Genomic DNA, 21,374 nt, shown 5'->3' with positions numbered 1-21,374 from the left:
GGGCGGTTCCGTCTGGTGTATCCTTATGATCTGGCTCCCGTGTTGGTAGCCCATTACCTCCCCTAGGTGGGCCTCCACCTCTCGCGGTACAACCACACATTGTTCCCATGAGTTCCCCCCTGCAGGTGAGACCATGTAGGTGTCTCCACTAAAACTCCTCCCTGCCGTAGGAAGTGGTCTCCGGAGTGCGTTTCCTCAGTAAGGGAATAACACTTTCCAGTGCTGGACGGCTATCTCGCCTCTAGAGTAACAAAGGCCACTGCCTGTACGGCCAAGAGTATGCTCACTTTGACGTGCCTAGGCTAGTCAGTGTCGTTCAACTGAAAATAGTGACACGGCCTAGCGACGTGCCGTTTTCAAAAGTAACCCAATTCGCAGAGGCCTGGAAGGATTAAGGCAGTTCTGAAGGCAAAAGGGGGTCCAACCTGGTACTAGTGAGTTATACCTAATAAAGTGGCCAGTGAGTGTATAGACATAGCAACCATGTTTTGTCTGATATATTATGGATTTATTATTATGTGGATTACTTACCTGTTAACATGTGATTTACATGCCTGTTTACCTACGCATGCGCATGGTCCCGTAGTGAAAAATGTGATGGTGAGACAGCACTGATTTAATATTTGGATGCAATTTTAATTTTTAGATTTGAGTTAGATTTTACAAGGTGTTTATGAAACAATTATCACTCATTACAAGCACAAATAACACTACCGGATTTTATTTGAATGATAACATGGATCTAATTTATGATACAGATTGAAAATGTAAGGGTCTGTAAGGCATTAATACTTATAATCGTTCTTCTTGCATTTGAGTTCACCAACTCGACATATGTGTCGCCACTTCCCCAAAATGTGAGTATGCATGGGTCAGAGTTTGCTTACAAGTGTGCACATTCTCCAATCAAGATTGTTTTTCATAGATTTGCCTGGAAAGTATCTAATGTTTATAAATGAGACCCCAGACCTAAACATAAGATGAGTGCACTAGATCCCCGTTCCCGTGGTCCAGAAGACCATCTGATGTGCCATCTGTGAACTGGGGATGGCACTTTAAGGGAGATTATGGAGTCCCATCGTTGAGGTGGTAGACTGTAATACTTTTGGAAGGTTGCGACCCGGAAAAACTTTTGATTTTGATCTCCACTCCATCATCATCTACTGCATCTCTATTAATTTCTTCCAAGCTGAGGTGCATGCACATCAGCTCTGTTCAACCCTGTGTCCACAAACTCAATCACCTGCTAAAAGCAAGAAATCAGATCTATCAGTTATTGTTGATCTATTGTCTGAACTAACCTTTCAATTTACGCTCTGTGTTACCTGAAATAAACAAGCCTTTTAACTTACCATCTGCTGTCTGAGTTGTTCTGTTACAGTGTGGGCCTCAAAAGAATGTTTTGCCTAGGCCAAATGTTTAGAACCTACCCTGATTCTGGGGAGAAATTAGGTCTCAAGATATCCAAAATAAAGGTCCCAAAAAGTAAATTTCCCCAAATAATCTGTAGAATTAGATACACAAAAGTTAAACCTAGATTGACCTTCCATTACAGTGTTGCAATATACTTCACAGAAGCCAACAGTCTCATCAGGGACTCATTAAGGACTCTTATCTTTGGCCTTTTGACCACAGGGACTTAATTAAAGTGTTGGAAATTAAAACTGAAAGTCCATTTGTCTTGGCCCACTGAGGAATGTGGTGGACAACATGTTTTCTGGATGGCCAAGGGACTTAATTAAAGTGTTGGAAATTAAACCTGAAAGTCCATTTGTCTTGGCCCACTGAGGAATGTGGTGGACAACATGTTTTCTGGATGGCCAAGGGACTTAATTAAAGTGTTGGAAATTAAACCTGAAAGTCCATTTGTTTTGCCCACTGAGGAATGTGGTGGACAACATGTTTTCTGTATGGCCAAGGGACTATAAGAGTAAAAACAAGTTAATGATCTGATAATGACATGTTTATTTTTATTAAGTTTCATTAAAATGTGAACTTTTTGTTTTAGGTGTCCTATTAAATTACATGGCTGGTAAAGTTAAGTGACAATAAACCGGTAAGAGTACAATTCTGCACACAAATGTGAAAAACGTGCCACAGTCTCAAAACATTTCTAAGTTATATTTCAGTCGTTGCATCTGGAACGACTCATAGATATAGCACACCAGAGTCCTTTCTCATTTGAAATTAAAAAGCCTTTTTATTCTCATTATTAATAACAATTCTCATTACTAATAACGATTCTCATTATTAATAACAATGGGGCTTTTGAATGTTGATCAATGAATATGATCTATGTCAAGGGATATGAATGTACTTCCTGAAAGTAATATATGTATATAATGTTTTCCGATTTCTTCCATTTTACATAAATCTTATTATCAAGAAAGGATCATGGGGCAGGGGACAGGGCATTGGAACCCAACAAGGTGCCCACAGTAATTGGGTGACTAGTGAGGAGCAGGCGTGACTGTGTTCTATGGTGGAGCAGTCTTGACCGTGGATCATAGTAAAGCTGCCGAATGAGGAGGCTGTGGTGTGGCTCTCTTATTATGAGGAGGCCTGGGCATTAGGCATTAGGACCACATTTGCGAAAGCTTTCAAGGTGCAAGGTCAAAGAAATCTAATGAAGTGCAGTAAAGGTTGTCTTTTTGCCATCATCGGAGTGTGTTCCAATTATCTACCAGCAGGGGCTAAAAGTAAGTTCCTGACCACCTGATGATCATCTTTACTTGATACATAAATAGCTTACAGAGGACTCAGCAATTATACCTATCTCCGACTTGTGACAACAACCATCTGCCTGGAACTACTTAGCAAACTTCCCTTTTTGGTTCCTAAAAAGTGAGACTTACATTTTCTTTTCTCCAAGTGACCCAATGGAGAATGGAACCATGCCTTCATATTTTTATTTGACTTTGTTCAGGGAATTTGTTCACCTCAGATATTTCATCCTAATAGCGACAATTTTAATTTATTTAGCAATTTTATTGTTTAATGTCATTATTTTATTTGTTGTGTTTAAGGAAAGAAGTCTTCATGAACCAATGTACATATTAATAACTTGTTTGTCGGTCAATGACCTCTATGGCTCAGCTGGTTTCTTTCCTAGAATACTCATCGATATCCTTTCTGATACAAATGTTATTTCCAGGTCGGCGTGCTTTGTTCAGATATATATAATTTATACGTACGCAATATCTGAATACACAATATTAACTCTGATGGCGTATGATAGATATGTTGCCATTTGTCATCCTTTAAAATATCACAGACTTATGACATCAAAAGTAACAACACTGTACATGGGAATAGCATCACTTTATGCAATGTTTTCTATGGGCCTTATTGTTTTTTTAACAGCTAAATTGCCTTTGTGTGGGACTGACATAGCCAGACTTTACTGTTCCACCTGGTCTGTGGTTCGACTCTCTTGTGGAGTTTCAACTTCGACTAACAACATTATTGGATTGTTTGTGACAACAACGACAGTTTTTCTGCCTGCCTTTTTCATTTTATACACGTATGTCAGAATTTTGATTATTTGTCAGAAAAGCTCCAAAGAATTTAGGGGCAAAGCATTGCAAACATGTCTTCCTCACATTATAAGCTTTGTTAACTACTCTATTGCAATCTTTTGTGATATTGCTTTAAGTCGAATGGATTCAGACAAGTATAGGATTGCTGCTTTAGTTTTTTCAGTGGAATTTCTGGTTTTTCCACCTGTTTGTAATCCTCTCATTTATGGCCTAAATTTGCCAGAAATACGCAAACATATTTTGTGCTTGTTTCGACGGACAAACATTTCCCATGTTCCTGAATAAGTAAATACGATGAATGTAAACTATTAATTTAGTTAATCTGCCAAAATGATTAAAAAGACGTGTTTAAAAGATTTTTTTTAGACCATCTAACATTTTTTAGTGCTTTTAATCCAAACATTTGTGTACCAACAATAATCTTTGTATTCAATTTAAGTGTAAATGTGTGATGTTTTTTTTTACCAGGAATGTAGATTAATGGTTGAAGATCAAAACTTTTCCTTTCTGCACATGTAGTTTAACTGTTAACAGATTGAATTAGAGAAAAAAATATTTGTTTAGTGCTACTGTGAATGCTGAGGGAGATCTAAATGTTATAAAACTGATTATATTCTCTTTTCTCCATATATAATCTGTATAAATAATCACTTTAATGTATGGTGTAGTACCAACAGCACCTTATTATTATTTGTCCTATGACTTGTTTTTTACACTGAATATATTTTGGCTTGAGTATATCCTTGTATTTCATTAAAATCTGAAAAACACATTCATTAAAGGCTGTTAAGTTTTATCCTGTACTGTGATTGCATTGGCACACAACAGATTTTGAAGTGCTTGTTTCTGGGATTTTAGTAGTAAAGTAAAAAAGAATAAGATGAAAAAGTAATAAGATAAGTATCTATATAACTTTTCAAATGTTTTGCATTGCAAGGCAGTTTTACTGAAAAAGCTTTTTAAAGGTATGAAAGGTAGGAAAAATATTATATAATTGGTATTAAGATGTTAGGATACAGATTTTCACGATGGACTCGGAAGCATAGACCATGGACAGGTTTAGTTTAGTTTATTCAAAGTTTGACAGGCAGGACACTGCTGACACAACATCCTCAAATAAGTCAAACAATTACATAGCACATACACAAAACAACCTTGCGTACTTTGTATTAAACAAGCTCAGGGTGCAACGAGATTAATAACAATGATAATATTCATGAAATAGTGTAGTACAAATACATCAAACAACCATAAATTATTTATAAAACAATTTAAGAGCACAAGGGATTAAGGACAGTTCATGTTTTTTTGTTTTACTCCTTGTAACGGTCACCAGCTGGAGTGCCCTTGAAAACCACCAGAGGGCACTCCACATCAAACTTATCATTCACTCACAGACTACATTTCCCATAACTCACTACCCGGACTCATCAGCACTGATTTCACACACACCTGCATATCATTCACATTCACTCTATATATACCATGTGCACTTATTCACTCACTGCGAAGTCTTGTTAGCCTGTCTGCATTTCTGAGCGTTTCCCTGGTTTATGTATTTTGGTTTTTGGATTTATTGCCTGGTTCCCTGTTCACTCTTTTGCCTCTGGTCCCTGCCTGTTTTGTTAGTTTCTTTGTGTTGTTGGTTTCCTTGTTTGAACTGCCTAACTGTGTATGACCCCTGCCTGTTATTTGGATTACGCCTCTGGATTACCCACCAATAAAGCTGCATTTGGATCTCACCCTAAGTCTCGGAGCAGTTTCATGACAGAAGACTTCGCCACCCAAGATCCAGCAGCAACACACACCATGGACCCTGTCATCCGTCTCTTCCGCCTCAGCCAAGGTAACCGCCCGATAGAGGATTACGTTACGGAGTTTTGTGAGCTCTGCCATGAGGTGGAGGTAAAGGAGGCCGTATTAAAGGACATGTTCCGTTATGGGCTTGAGGACATGTTGGAGTACCTCATGCCTGACAATACTCCGCAATGGACTTTAGGTCAGTATATTGACCTCGCCCTTCGGCTAAGCGGCTCGTCCTTTACTGTGGGCTTTGTGGATGAGGGGTTCCACAATCTCACAGCATCCCCTAGCTCTGCGCCACTGCACGAGATGGCCGCCAGTCCTGCGCCACTGCACGAGATGGCCGCCAGCCCAGAGCCACTGCACGAGATGGCCGCCAGCCCAGCGCCACTGCACGAGATGGCCGCCAGTCCAGAGTCAAGTCAAGTCCGAGTCGATCTGCCAGAGTCAACCCAAGTCCGAGTCGATCTGCCAGAGTCAACCCAAGTCCGAGTCGATCTGCCAGAGTCAACCCAAGTCCGAGTCGATCTGCCAGAGTCAACCCAAGTCCGAGTCGATCTGCCAGAGTCAACCCAAGTCCCAGTCGATCTGCCAGAGTCAACCCAAGTCCGAGTCGATCTGCCAGAGTCAACCCAAGTCCGAGTCGATCTGCCAGAGTCAACCCAAGTCCGAGTCGATCTGCCAGAGTCAACCCAAGTCCGAGTCGATCTGCCAGAGTCAACCCAAGTCCGAGTCGATCTGCCAGAGTCAACCCAAGTCCGAGTCGATCTGCCAGAGTCAACCCAAGTCCGAGTCGATCTGCCAGAGTCAACCCAAGTCCGAGTCGATCTGCCAGAGTCAACCCAAGTCCGAGTCGATCTGCCAGAGTCAACCCAAGTCCGAGTCGATCTGCCAGAGTCAACCCAAGTCCGAGTCGATCTGCCAGAGTCAACCCAAGTCCGAGTCGATCTGCCAGAGTCAACCCAAGTCCGAGTCGATCTGCCAGAGTCAACCCAAGTCCGAGTCGATCTGCCAGAGTCAACCCAAGTCCGAGTCGATCTGCCAGAGTCAACCCAAGTCCGAGTCGATCTGCCAGAGTCAACCCAAGTCCGAGTCGATCTGCCAGAGTCAACCCAAGTCCGAGTCGATCTGCCAGAGTCAACCCAAGTCCGAGTCGATCTGCCAGAGTCAACCCAAGTCCGAGTCGATCTGCCAGAGTCAACCCAAGTCCGAGTCGATCTGCCAGAGTCAACCCAAGTCCGAGTCGATCTGCCAGAGTCAACCCAAGTCCGAGTCGATCTGCCAGAGTCAACCCAAGTCCGAGTCGATCTGCCAGAGTCAACCCAAGTCCGAGTCGATCTGCCAGAGTCAACCCAAGTCCGAGTCGATCTGCCAGAGTCAACCCAAGTCCGAGTCGATCTGCCAGAGTCAACCCAAGTCCGAGTCGATCTGCCAGAGTCAACCCAAGTCCGAGTCGATCTGCCAGAGTCAACCCAAGTCCGAGTCGATCTGCCAGAGTCAACCCAAGTCCGAGTCGATCTGCCAGAGTCAACCCAAGTCCGAGTCGATCTGCCAGAGTCAACCCAAGTCCGAGTCGATCTGCCAGAGTCAACCCAAGTCCGAGTCGATCTGCCAGAGTCAACCCAAGTCCGAGTCGATCTGCCAGAGTCAACCCAAGTCCGAGTCGATCTGCCAGAGTCAACCCAAGTCCGAGTCGATCTGCCAGAGTCAACCCAAGTCCGAGTCGATCTGCCAGAGTCAACCCAAGTCCGAGTCGATCTGCCAGAGTCAACCCAAGTCCGAGTCGATCTGCCAGAGTCAACCCAAGTCCGAGTCGATCTGCCAGAGTCAACCCAAGTCCGAGTCGATCTGCCAGAGTCAACCCAAGTCCGAGTCGATCTGCCAGAGTCAACCCAAGTCCGAGTCGATCTGCCAGAGTCAACCCAAGTCCGAGTCGATCTGCCAGAGTCAACCCAAGTCCGAGTCGATCTGCCAGAGTCAACCCAAGTCCGAGTCGATCTGCCAGAGTCAACCCAAGTCCGAGTCGATCTGCCAGAGTCAACCCAAGTCCGAGTCGATCTGCCAGAGTCAACCCAAGTCCGAGTCGATCTGCCAGAGTCAACCCAAGTCCGAGTCGATCTGCCAGAGTCAACCCAAGTCCGAGTCGATCTGCCAGAGTCAACCCAAGTCCGAGTCGATCTGCCAGAGTCAACCCAAGTCCGAGTCGATCTGCCAGAGTCAACCCAAGTCCGAGTCGATCTGCCAGAGTCAACCCAAGTCCGAGTCGATCTGCCAGAGTCAACCCAAGTCCGAGTCGATCTGCCAGAGTCAACCCAAGTCCGAGTCGATCTGCCAGAGTCAACCCAAGTCCGAGTCGATCTGCCAGAGTCAACCCAAGTCCGAGTCGATCTGCCAGAGTCAACCCAAGTCCGAGTCGATCTGCCAGAGTCAACCCAAGTCCGAGTCGATCTGCCAGAGTCAACCCAAGTCCGAGTCGATCTGCCAGAGTCAACCCAAGTCCGAGTCGATCTGCCAGAGTCAACCCAAGTCCGAGTCGATCTGCCAGAGTCAACCCAAGTCCGAGTCGATCTGCCAGAGTCAACCCAAGTCCGAGTCGATCTGCCAGAGTCAACCCAAGTCCGAGTCGATCTGCCAGAGTCAACCCAAGTCCGAGTCGATCTGCCAGAGTCAACGCAAGTCCGAGTCGATCTGCCAGAGTCAACCCAAGTCCGAGTCGATCTGCCAGAGTCAACCCAAGTCCGAGTCGATCTGCCAGAGTCAACCCAAGTCCGAGTCGATCTGCCAGAGTCAACCCAAGTCCGAGTCGATCTGCCAGAGTCAACCCAAGTCCGAGTCGATCTGCCAGAGTCAACCCAAGTCCGAGTCGATCTGCCAGAGTCAACCCAAGTCCGAGTCGATCTGCCAGAGTCAACCCAAGTCCGAGTCGATCTGCCAGAGTCAACCCAAGTCCGAGTCGATCTGCCAGAGTCAACCCAAGTCCGAGTCGATCTGCCAGAGTCAACCCAAGTCCGAGTCGATCTGCCAGAGTCAACCCAAGTCCGAGTCGATCTGCCAGAGTCAACCCAAGTCCGAGTCGATCTGCCAGAGTCAACCCAAGTCCGAGTCGATCTGCCAGAGTCAACCCAAGTCCGAGTCGATCTGCCAGAGTCAACCCAAGTCCGAGTCGATCTGCCAGAGTCAACCCAAGTCCGAGTCGATCTGCCAGAGTCAACCCAAGTCCGAGTCGATCTGCCAGAGTCAACCCAAGTCCGAGTCGATCTGCCAGAGTCAACCCAAGTCCGAGTCGATCTGCCAGAGTCAACCCAAGTCCGAGTCGATCTGCCAGAGTCAACCCAAGTCCGAGTCGATCTGCCAGAGTCAACCCAAGTCCGAGTCGATCTGCCAGAGTCAACCCAAGTCCGAGTCGATCTGCCAGAGTCAACCCAAGTCCGAGTCGATCTGCCAGAGTCAACCCAAGGCCGAGTCGATCTGCCAGAGTCAACCCAAGGCCGAGTCGATCTGCCAGAGTCAACCCAAGGCCGAGTCGATCTGCCAGAGTCAACCCAAGGCCGAGTCGATCTGCCAGAGTCAACCCAAGGCCGAGTCGATCTGCCAGAGTCAACCCAAGGCCGAGTCGATCTGCCAGAGTCAACCCAAGGCCGAGTCGATCTGCCAGAGTCAACCCAAGGCCGAGTCGATCTGCCAGAGTCAACCCAAGGCCGAGTCGATCTGCCAGAGTCAACCCAAGGCCGAGTCGATCTGCCAGAGTCAACCCAAGGCCGAGTCGATCTGCCAGAGTCAACCCAAGGCCGAGTCGATCTGCCAGAGTCAACCCAAGGCCGAGTCGATCTGCCAGAGTCAACCCAAGGCCGAGTCGATCTGCCAGAGTCAACCCAAGGCCGAGTCGATCTGCCAGAGTCAACCCAAGGCCGAGTCGATCTGCCAGAGTCAACCCAAGGCCGAGTCGATCTGCCAGAGTCAACCCAAGGCCGAGTCGATCTGCCAGAGTCAACCCAAGGCCGAGTCGATCTGCCAGAGACTGTTCACGTCACGTCTGCCATATCTGAGCCTCATCCCAAGATGGCCGCCTCCACGCCTGTGTCTTCGGACAAGACGGCCGCCTCCACGCCTGTGTCTTCGGACAAGACGGCCGCCTCCACGCCTGTGTCTTCGGACAAGACGGCCGCCTCCACGCCTGTGTCTTCGGACAAGACGGCCTCCTCCACGCCTGTGTCTTCGGACAAGACGGCCTCCTCCACGCCTGTGTCTGGGGACAAGATGGCCGAATCCACGCCTGTGCCGGTTCCTGAACCTTCAGACCCGCGTTATACCCCTGAACCGACAAGTCGGCCTGGTCTCCTTGAAGGGACGTCTCAGCCCCGGCCTCCTGCACAGCCTGCTCCGCCCTGGCCGCCTGCTCCGCCCTGGCCGCCTGCTCAGCCTGCTCCGCCCTGGCCGCCTGCTCAGCCTGCTCCGCCCTGGCCGCCTGCTCAGCCTGCTCCGCCCTGGCCGCCTGCTCAGCCTGCTCCGCCCTGGTCGCCTGCTCAGCCTCAGTCTCCGGGTTCTCTTCCGCTCCACGGTCCTGGCCCTCCATCCCGCCCCCGGGTCCGCCTCCGCTCCTCCACCCTCCTGGACAGTGTTAGGAGCGTCTGGAATCCGCTCCTTAAAGGGGGGGCTATGTAACGGTCACCAGCTGGAGTGCCCTTGAAAACCACCAGAGGGCACTCCACATCAAACTTATCATTCACTCACAGACTACATTTCCCATAACTCACTACCCGGACTCATCAGCACTGATTTCACACACACCTGCATATCATTCACATTCACTCTATATATATACCATGTGCACTTATTCACTCACTGCGAAGTCTTGTTAGCCTGTTTGCATTTCTGAGCGTTTCCCTGGTTTATGTATTTTGGTTTTTGGATTTATTGCCTGGTTCCCTGTTCACTCTTTTGCCTCTGGTCCCTGCCTGTTTTGTTTGTTTCTTTGTGTTGTTGGTTTCCTTGTTTGAACTGCCTAACTGTGTATGACCCCTGCCTGTTATTTGGATTACGCCTCTGGATTACCCACCAATAAAGCTGCATTTGGATCTCACCCTAAGTCTCGGAGCAGTTTCATGACACTCCTGCACAACAAACTCCATATGCCATCGCAGTAAATAAAGCTAGTTGTTGGAGCCTCAGTCAAGAAACCTTTTTTACATGTTATTCTTTTAAAGTTTATTTTTCTTACTCCACTGGTATAAACTAATTGTGATGTTTTCAGAAAAGAACTGAATGTATAATGGAAATATGTATAGGATATTTAAATGTCTTAGGTAATTTTTTAAAAAATAACCATGTCATGTTCTTAATCCAGGTTACTTAAATCCTTCACTTTTTGTGTGGAATGAACTACAAACATCCATAAGAAACCCCCACCACAACCTTAGCCCCAACTCATAATACACCTAAATTAAGGCAAACTACCTGAAACGTTTCTGAGTAGTCTCATAAAGCAGGGGTGTCCAAACCTTCTCCTGGAGCAGAGCTCACCTGAACCGGATATTCACGACTACTTTAGCTTGAAGGTAAAGTCCCACAGCATTCAATCATTTTGTCACTTGAAACTCAACTCTGAGCATAAAATCGCATATGTAAAAGTTTTTTGTCTCTGGGTCAATAATTTCTCCATGTAACGCTCAACCCTACTTCATTACGTGAATTCATGAATACGCAAAGTATTCCCTGCTTCCACTTAATCGCACCTACTCGGACTAGGAATACACAATATCATATTGTTTGCGGTATACCAGTAGAAATTCTCTCCACACTGGGATAGTCTTCCAGTGATATAAACAATTAAGCCTAGTTGATGACATATTTGCGTGCAAGAACCATTTGCATATCATGCCGAGCAAAACAAGTAAAGCAAGTTTAGCAAAGTAACAGTTCTTCGTGGTTTCTAATATGTTAGATTGTTGTCATAAATAATCTACAGGCACTCTATTGTTATCTTAAAGTAAGGAAGGACTCTTAGGCAGGGATGGGGATAAATACATAGAAATGTATTAAAAATACAAATACAAAATACTGTGTGGAAAAGTGAATTTAAGTACAAATACAAAGTACTGTTTGGAAAAATGTATTTAAAAACAAATACAGTATTTGGTATTTTGAAAATACCCATTTACATTTTTCATTAACATTTAGTCATTTAGCAGACGCTTTTATCCAAAGCGACTTACAAAGAGTTTGGGGAGCAATAAGCAATATGTCATACAAAGAGCAATAGTACAATAGGTACAATACAAAGTTACTAGTTTCAACAAAAGCTAGACCACTACCTGTTGAGAGAAGAGGGTTAGTGTACGTATTTTTGGCCGAAGAGGTGTATTTGAAGTATTCTTTGAAGGGTGTATGACCGGACCGCATTGGGAATAATGTTCCACCAGGAAGATGTTGCGAAGGAGAATGAGCGGGAAATGGATTTAGTGCCTGTAGTGAGGTAGGTTGCTCGTCCTATTATATGCTCAACAACTTGCCGGCGCAGATCCAGTGATAGTCCTGCATGCAAACATCAGTGATTTGAATCTGATCGGGGCTTCAACCGGTATTCAGTGGAGAGAGATGAAAAAAGGTATCACATGAGCCCTTTTGGGCTGTTGGAAGATGAGGCGTGCTGCTGTGTTTTAAATCAGCTGAAGTAGTTTGATAGCCTTTGCAGGAAGACCAGCAAGGAGAGCATTGCAGTAGTCCAACCTTGAGATTACCAGGGCCTGGACAATGAGTTTTGCGGCATGCACCTTGAGGTAGGGTCTAACCTTGCGAATGTTAAATAAGGCAAATCGGTATGATCGCGTTGTCTTTGCAATGAAGCTAAATGAAGGACTGCTGTTCATCAAATATGACTCCGAGGTTCCTGGCTGATTCAGATATTGGAATTGCCAAGCTGGATGGTGAGATTGTGTTGGACCGTGGGGTGTGTAGTTCTACACAATCTCACCATCCAGCTTGGCAATTCCAATATCTGAATCAGCCAGGAACCTCGGAGAAACACTAGTGGCCGGGTTCAGCTGCAGGTGATGCTCTTTCATCCAAGATGAGATGTCATCTAGGCAGGCTGTTATGCGAGCTGCTAAAGTGGTATCGTCTGGGCGAAACGAGATGTAGATCTAGGTGTCATCAGCATAACAGTGATACAAGAAGCCGTGTGCCCGTATGATGGGTCCTAAGGATGTCATGTAGATGGTGTGACGAGCAGGCCAGTGGCAAATCAGCGTCGCCAAGGCAACAGCACTATCAAGCCAACTCACCTGCAGATCGTCACCACCTGGTCCCCATTAAGCTCACCCCTTTTAAACAGAGGAAGAAGAGGAAAGGGTGAGCTTACTCTGAGTCTAGACAGGACATAGTATATGAAGTAATGCAATTAGCCAACAATCTGCTTAAGTCTGGTATTAGTATTACATTTATATGGGTACCAGCTCATATAGGTGTAGGAGGTAATGAATTAGCAGATAAATGTGCAAAGAAAGCAGCAGGGAAGTCTGATATAGAGTTGAATATTAAATACAGCAAAGCTGAAGTCAAAAGTATAATCAAAGCTAAAATAAATGAAAAATGGCAATTTGTATGGGATAACGAACAGTCTGGAAGACACCTGCATAGTATTTAAGGAAAGGTGGGGAGGAGCAGGAATACATGCAGAAGCAAGCAAGAAGAAGATGTGGTGTCCAGAATGAGGCTAGGACATACAGGATTAAACAGAACATTAGTTACCATGAAAAAGCATGTTGATGGAATGTGTGAATATTGTAATAGTCAAGAGACCATAGAGCATGTAATTATGTTTTGTCCTGAGTACCATCAAGCCAGACAAAGATTTATCTCACAACTTGGGGAAATCCAGATGACATTAAATTTGAATGATATACTGCAAAGAGAATCAGGTGAAATTTGTTTTTCCTTTTTGTTTTCCTTTTTGAAGGTAACTGTGTTATTTAAAAGAATTTAGGAAAGTGTAGACTGACCATTTGATCCACACTCCAGTCCAGATGGTGGCGGTAATGCACCAAAAAGCTGGTTGCCAACCGCCATATAAAAAAAAAAGAAGAAAGGGTGAGCTTGTTCTCCAGAGACGCCTTACTAACATGTGGTATTTCTTCCTTCTCGAACAGAGACCAGCGGGTGACGAACCTACAGTTTATCCGACTCGACCCAACGTCTGATTCGACGCAACGTCAGAGTCTATGCAACGTCCGTTGCTACACAACGCCTGCACCACTTACCACACTGAAGCATGAGCACCCGTAAGACTTTGCCGGACTGAGGACGAGCCATCTTCCCCACAGCCTTCTCTCCGGGAGTCACCTACAACACCCTGCCAATACAATAAACCACCCTCCGGGGCTAAAACTGTGAAGTTCTGTGTCTGTCTCGTCTCTGCCTGCCACAATGGAAAAATGCAGCGGCCCAAGCACCGATTCCTGTGATCATATGGTGAGCAGTGGACAGCAAACCCCTCCATGACACCTTGAATGATCTGCCGGAGAGGTAGAATTGGAACCAGTGGAGAGGGGAGCCAGAGATTCCTAATATAGGTCTAGCAGAATCAGGACCGAGGATATGGTTTCCACAGAGATTCTGTGAACGATAGCAGTCTCAGTGGAGTGGTTTGTTTTGACGCCAGACTGCTTGTCATACAGTAGATTATTTTAGGATAGGTAAGAGGAAACTTGGTTGAAAACTGCCCTTTCAAGAGTTATTGCAATAAAAGGGAGGAGAAATACAGGTCTGTAACATCGGTAATAGTAGGGTCCAATGTGGGTTTCTTGAGTAGGGGCGTGACCTGGGCCTGTTTGATACAACGGAGAGCATATCAAGCATAAAAGCCTCGTCGGTTTAATGAGATGTGCGCGCAGTAAACAGGTTTGCAGCGTATCCATGCGAATTGAGAAAGTATTAACAACGCCTCAACTGCATAAAGCTACAAGAGAAAGCGGCAACTGTGCGCTTTTTCCAACGCTTGCCATGCACACGTGACACTCCATCTCGGAGAGAATGCACACAAAAAAACTGCCTGCCAACGTGCAAAGTGAGAATTTTTCTTATGTCTGGGTGTTTTGATGTTTAGTGCTCTGTAGTGCTGGCCAGACGGCAGCAGTTCAAATAGAAAATGTGCTGGGTGTCAAGTGAGTGATTTTGCGAGCCCTTTTAAGCACTCTGGGTGAACCTGACAGTATTAAACAAAACAATCAAATCAATGATGGCAGAAAGTATTAACCAATCAGGGGTATAATAGGACGAGTCTTCTTCACCAGTGGCGGTTCTAGATAAAATTTACTAGGTTTAACCAGAGGGGCACATTAAAAAAATTGCAACAAATGATATTTAAAGATTACAAACTTTATTTTACTTTACAATCATATAACCATTTATTTTGTACAGTAGTGCAAGAGTGAGTGCAGGTGCAAAAGAGGTAGGGCCATAAAAAAAAAATGCTTCCAGGGTACAACAATGTGCCATTTCCTATTGTGGACAGTTGAGTCCACACTTAACTTGGCATATCAATGCTGGATTATACCAGTTTGGCCTGAAGCTCCGTTTTCTGTCCCCCATCAAAGTGGTTGGGAATATATTCAAGATGGCAGGGCAAGACTGGTACATCATTCTTGGACTTGCTGATATCTGTAGAAAGATGTACAGTAAACACACATTTAATGACTTATGCATGTATATCGACATGCATTTCAATTTATAAGCCAAGTATTTACTTAAAAAAAATAAACATTAGAGTCATATTGTCACAAAAAGGAATTTACAGCAGAAAGCACCATTTTAAGGACACACAGTAGGCCAACAAGGAAATTATCATTGCACTGTTTTGCAAATACTAAAGACCTTCTTCATCACAAACCTGACGGTGCAGTACTTGATCCACATGGATCAATTTTCTGTCCCTCTGGCTGTTCCCCTCTCTGTCCCTGTATATTTTCTTCCTCCTCACCCTCTTCTTCATGCTCATCACCCTCTGGAATTTCCCTCTCTGTGTCAGAGCCCTTACTTTAATCACATGCTCTCTCTCCAACCTCCACTGACTCTCCCTCTTCCTGCTCCTCAACACCTTGATTTGTTTCTCTCACTTTTTTGTTTATTCGGGCAAAAAAGGATGCTATGTCCTTTCCTCGTTTCATGATTATAAGAAAAATAACTTAGGGGCATGCATTACATTTCTATGCCTATTATGGGAACATGTGTGCAATATATGTACACAATAAAGGATACAACTTTGTAAATATAACATGTAATGCTATTTTTGTCATCATTTATAAATATTGTATATGTATTAGCCATTCATGGTCAATGCATATATTGCAGTATATTGAAAAATATAAGCACTAGTTTCCCATATATGGAAATGCATTATGTAATATATCGCATTACATTGTGAAGTATATTCCCATATATTTTTGTTCCGTAAGGGCATTGTGTAGACCTAGTATCAAGGATACTGACATTTAGATATTCGCTTCTGCTTCAATAAGTTTGATAAGATATGAATATGTTTCTAAACCTATAGAAACCAGACATTTACAAACTTTATTTTATTATCAATGCAAGGAACAAAAGTAACATGGTTATGTGGAAGAACAACAAGTCACTTATGAGATCAAATAATTTTTTCTAATTTTGAGAAATTGTAGCTCCGCTCTCCAAGAGTAGGTTCTGTGCCCAGCAGCACCGCAGGCGGCTACAGTGTTTGGGTGCGCCGCTTTAATTTACCCGTGTAGAACGTTGAGTCGTATTAGTTCCGCTTTAGGCGCTCGCATGTAAAATCATAATTAATTGATATTTATTTTTTGGTCAGCACGGGGTGGCCACGGGGGTGGCCAGGGACATTTCTACAGAGGCACGGGCCTCCCTAGGCCTCCGTGTAGAACCGCCACTGTTCTTCACAGAATGTGGGTGGCATGATTTTTATATGGGATACTGATTTAAGACAATTTGGACATGCGGAAAAAACTACATCTCGCATTGTTTCAAAATGGGGCTTAGTATTTCATTCTCAAATACAGGCTGATTCCGGGTGGCAACCCTATGGTGTTGGGAAACACTGCAGTAAATGGGCTTCAGTGCAATATTTGGAACTATAAAGCCCTTCATGTCACGGGTTACTTCCGCATTTCATTCTCCCACTGCACATATGGGAATGTCACAACTCTGTTTTCATTTATAATGTCATAAAGGTCTTCATAGACCGTGTGAAAAATAAAAGAATAACTTTCTTCCCAAGTTCAACATGCTGTTTTATCGACACAGAATCAAATAACCAGAAAATGTTGAACATTTTACAGTTCACTAATATGGTTGTATTGCTTTAGCAATGTCAAAATGGGGGGGGGTTCCTCATGCAAATTCAGCCATGTTTCTCCTGACACATTACAAGATATAAAAGAACAAGCACATATACTGGTGAGCCATAGTTGCTTTAAAACAACAGACGCAGGGATTCAGAAGTAAGTAAGACACATATTCCGGGGAAATGCTGAGATGATCATTAGAAGGAATAACACAGAAGGTATTTCGGTGAAGCAGTGGTTGTAATATGTGTTAACATGGTTAAATATTTGTCTGATATTGATACAGAATGGATATATTTTATATTATTAATATTGTTAAAATAAATGAATTAGAACAAATTCCTCATAACATTTTCAGAGAGATATTTTGTTTTACTTCATGTACTTAATGCATTTTATAACCAAACAGTTTCACTATTTTGTTTCTATAATGTTATCATGATATAAATAATGTGCATCATTTCAGCTTTGTATAAAAACATATTGTACTGTTTTTAATGCCTTATTAAGCAGTTAAGTGGAATGTCCTCAATGCCTTGAATTTATTGTCTCCAGCCAACCGTGAAGAAAGCACCTGTGGCAAGAAATAAACTGAAGGGAACAAAACCATCTTGTGTTAATGGAAAATCAAACATATTTTTACTTCATGTTGTTTGAAAGGCTTGGACATATGCGATATGCTTTGTTCACTTTGGGGTTTGTTTTATACGGTGTGATCATATTCCTCAATACACTTACTATTCTTGCAGTATGTTTGGAAAGGACGCTGCACCAGCCCATGTACATTTTGATTTCATGTTTGTCCATTAACTCTGTGTATGGTACAGCTGCCTTTTTCCCCAGGGTACTGACAGACTTGCTGTCTAATACAAACACAATCTCCTATGACGCGTGTATCTTGCAGAGTTTTGTTATTTTCTCATACACAGCAAATGAGTTTGCAATATTAATGCTAATGGCATTTGATAGATTGGTTGCAATCAGCAAACCTTTAGAATATCATAACATAATAACCTTGAGGGTTCTGACAGCTTTAATCTTCATACACTGCACGTTTCCAATGTTTTGTCTTGGTATCTCTGTTCTTTTCACTTCTAGACTGAAAATGTGTGATAATAAATTGTTGAAGGTGTACTGCCACAATTATGAAATTGTTAAGCTCTCTTGCACAAACAGTTTAATTAGTAACGTTTGGGGTCTTCTTATATTGATTGTAACTTGTGTTGTTCCATTCATTTTAATTTTATATTCATATGTTAGAATTCTTATCATTTGTCACAGAAGCTCATCACAGTTCAAGAGCAAAGCTTATCAAACTTGTATTCCACACATAGTTATCCTTTTAAATTTCTCTGTTGCCATTGTTTCTGAGATCATCTTAAGCCGGTTGGTGAATTTAGAAATTCCCATAGGGCTGTCTGTCATTATTTCATTACAGTTTATTGTTGTACCACCCATCCTCGACCCACTTGTTTATGCATTGAACTTTACTGATATTCGCAAAAAGATTATTTGTCTTCTGAAAGCATCCAGGTAGATGTGTTGTTGTGTAAATATGAACCTATATTTATTGTAAAATGTAATAGATTGTCAAAAGTAAAAGATAAATAGGATCCCTAGCTTTCTGATGCAATAAAATGTTCAAGTGTTTATCTATGTTTGGTAACAATTTAGTATAGGAAACAATTCTCAGTTTTAACAAATTGCCTATTTTACTTAAATAAAAAAACTGCATTAATTAAACTGCATATTACTATCATATCGACTGTTATTTGTACTTATAAAGAACATATTAATGCCTTAACCTGCATAATCCTACATCTCTTATACCCTGCGCCTAAACTTAAAGGCTACATCTACCTTTTATGCTTTTTGGCATGATCACAGTTACATTTATAATATACCATTATAGAAAACAACAGTGTTATAAGCTGGGGTCTCGAAAGACTGAAATACCACAAAAATAACAATAAATTATGCAAATTTACTTCGCAAATAATGAAAGCAATTTCCCTACATTTCCTTTCAACTTTCCTACATTAGTTCACCTGTAAAGTCCACTTGAACGAATAAATGAAAATGATTGAGTGAATTTGGATGCTTGATAATATCCATAAATTCTGACAACCTGACATTTACACTGTTTTATACATTATATAAATTATACATTTATATAGCCAATGCCAGTGTTCTAGCCAAGCCAAACTTGGTGTTTGATGCTAATAATGCAAAAATCTCATTTAATAGTAAAGTAATTCAAATTTAGCTTCAATAAAAAGTAAAAAGACAATTTTAAACTTTAAGTCGGTTTGTAAATTTAAAATGCCAGTCGGTCTGTCAATCATTATTTCATAGAGATTATTCTTGTACCACCCATCCTCATATGAAGGACCGGAAGAGTCGTGTGTAAAGTAATAAAGGATTTCATTGTTTAATTACTAATTCTAAAATAGAAATAGGCATTAATACATTTGTTTTCAACTTACAACTTAACCTATCATTTATTTATCCAAATAAAAATAGGCGAAATGATTAAAGTCATTAATTATTTATGGTTTTAATGGGCAATAAAAAGCGTGATTATAAAGATAATTTATAAATGAAATATTAATACATCAATAAATACTTCAAATTAAAAAAGGACTTTAAGTACATAAAACAATAGGTACATCATTTTAAAGTGCATTCATGAATTCTTTTATAAATAGTGGAATTTCAAAAGAGGAATAAATTATTGGATTTACAAATTAAACTATGAATACAAGTTTTAATCAGTCATTTAAAAGACAATTTCTTTTATCATTTGCATTTCCATTTCCACCGCTGCCATACGATTAGCTTAGTCATTTAGCTTTTCCTTTTAGCCTCTCTATTTAGCATTTCCCTGACACTCTGGGCACTTGCATTGGTAAAACGAGGTTAAACAATGCAAATTAGCTATGGCGAGAGAGATGTAACAAGCTTTCTGATTAGTGGAAGGGAAGGAGTCCAGAGCTTTCTTAAAAAGATGGGAGCCCCTTCCACCGGCCGTCACGGACGGATGCCTAGTTCTCTTAACAACGAGAAGCCGCCCGGCACCGTAAGGGCCACTGGGAAGCGCCATTCCCCCCTGAGGGAACCCGCTACGGAGACCACTTCCTACTGCAGGGAGGAGCTTAGTGGAGATCCACACACGGTCTCGCCGGATAGGATAGAGCACGTGGGAGACATGCGGACACGAGAGGGTGTCGCGAGCCGGTGAAAGTACACCTGGGAGAGGTCATGGGCCATCGTGTGAGAGCCATTCATGAGAAGACATCAGACGGAACCGCCCTGTGGGGGGTTACTACGTGTGGAACACTAGGCCTTGTTAGAGCCACTGCTAGAGCTCAAAAACAGGCCAAGGGAGGGAGGGCTGCTCCGCCCGGCCCCGAGGAGTGCTTAGTGATGGATGGAATGCCTACTCTTCGCCCAAGTGGGGGGAAGAGGAGAGGCTAGATAGCGCCATGTCCCACCTGGGGAGGGGCGCTATCGCAGGCGTACCCCCACCGGCTGCCGGTCTTACCTGGCGGTGTCCTGTAAGACTCTAGCTGATACCGGTTCCACAAGGAGGCTGTAGAACCTCGCGAAGGTACTGGGCGTAGCCCAACCTGCAGCTCTACATACGTCTGCCAGAGAGGCGCCCTGAGCCAGTGCCCACAAGGAGGCCACACCCCCTGATGGAGTGCGCCCTCACTGCAAGCGGGCACGGGAGGTCTTGTGATCGGTAAGCCGTAGTGATGGCGTCCACGATCCAGTGCGCCAACCTCTGTTTGGAGACAGCCCTCCCCTTGTGCTGACCTCCAAAACAGACGAAGAGCTGCTCAGAGCTCCTGAAGCTCTGCATGCGATCCAAGTAGAGGCGCAGCGCGCGTACTGGACACAACACGGAAGGGGTTGGGTCTTCCTCCCCAGAAGGTCCCGAAAGGGAGTGGTGGGAACTTTGGGCACGTAGCCAGGCCGGGGTCTCAGGGTAACGTGAGATTGACCGGGCCCGAACTCAAGGCAATCCGTGGCCACGGAGAATGCTTGATGGAAGCAAGCGCCACTAGGAGAGCCGTCTTCATCAAGAGATAAGAAAGAGCAGCGTCTCCGAGGGGCTCGAAGGGGGGCCTCTGGAGGCACGCCAGGACCACATTTAGGTCCCAAGAGGGTACGGAGCGCGGTCCCAAGAGGGTACGGAGCGCGGAGGGTACGCAGCCTCCCAGCTGTCCTCCAATACCGACAAAGAGCTGCTGAGAGCTTCGGGAGCTCTGCGTTTGGTCAAAGTAGAGGTGCAGTGCATGTACTGGACACGACACGGTGAGGGTTGCATATGCCATTCGGGACCTCAACACCCTGTCGGGGGCCAGGTCGTGGAGGGGAGGATGCCCTCCGTCTGCCTCTTCGCCGCCGCAAATGTTGGAAGTCTTTGGCTGGTGGACCTGCATTAATCCATCCCCCTTGATGCTCAGCTGACGTCCAAAAAGTTATTTGGTCAGCTTGGTTGTCAAAACCCTAAAACCCAAAAGAGTTGGCGATTTACAATATTTCTTGGTCTCTCCCTCATACTTGAGTTTGCTCCAAGCAATTATTTACCCTATGCTGGATTATGTACCCAAGATGCGGCCCTGTGGCCCTGGTTGCCTAAGAAAGGGAACAAGTTGCTGCTTCCCTTTTCTTGTGACCCTGAGTAACTGAGCAGTTT

The 21,374-nt window shown here is 44.0% G+C and overlaps 2 protein-coding genes across 2 annotated transcripts in view; both read left to right on the top strand.

Moving 5' to 3' along the window:
- LOC306908783 (olfactory receptor 51L1-like) overlaps positions 1 to 18,264 on the top strand; it is a gene marked incomplete at its 5' end in the record, with an annotated part of 35,727 nt that extends 17,463 nt beyond the window's left edge. The window contains one exon of the mRNA XM_079481970.1: positions 17,951 to 18,264. Within this exon, the coding sequence (XP_079338096.1) occupies positions 17,951 to 18,206 (256 nt within the window). The 3' untranslated portion in view covers positions 18,207 to 18,264. The remainder of the gene's footprint in view (positions 1 to 17,950) is intronic.
- Positions 2,880 to 3,824, top strand: or64a1 (odorant receptor, family 64, subfamily A, member 1; the record flags this gene model as incomplete). The annotated part of the gene is made up of 1 exon (XM_079481945.1): positions 2,880 to 3,824. One exon carries the CDS (start codon positions 2,880 to 2,882, stop codon positions 3,822 to 3,824), a length of 945 nt encoding a protein of 314 aa, XP_079338071.1.
- Positions 18,265 to 21,374: the final 3,110 nt, after the last annotated feature.

The sequence above is a fragment of the Barbatula barbatula genome (genome assembly GCF_947034865.1).
Source record: "Barbatula barbatula genome assembly, chromosome: 19".
NCBI classification, from domain to species: Eukaryota; Metazoa; Chordata; class Actinopteri; order Cypriniformes; family Nemacheilidae; genus Barbatula; species Barbatula barbatula.
This window is presented reverse-complemented; position numbering and strand designations above follow the sequence as displayed.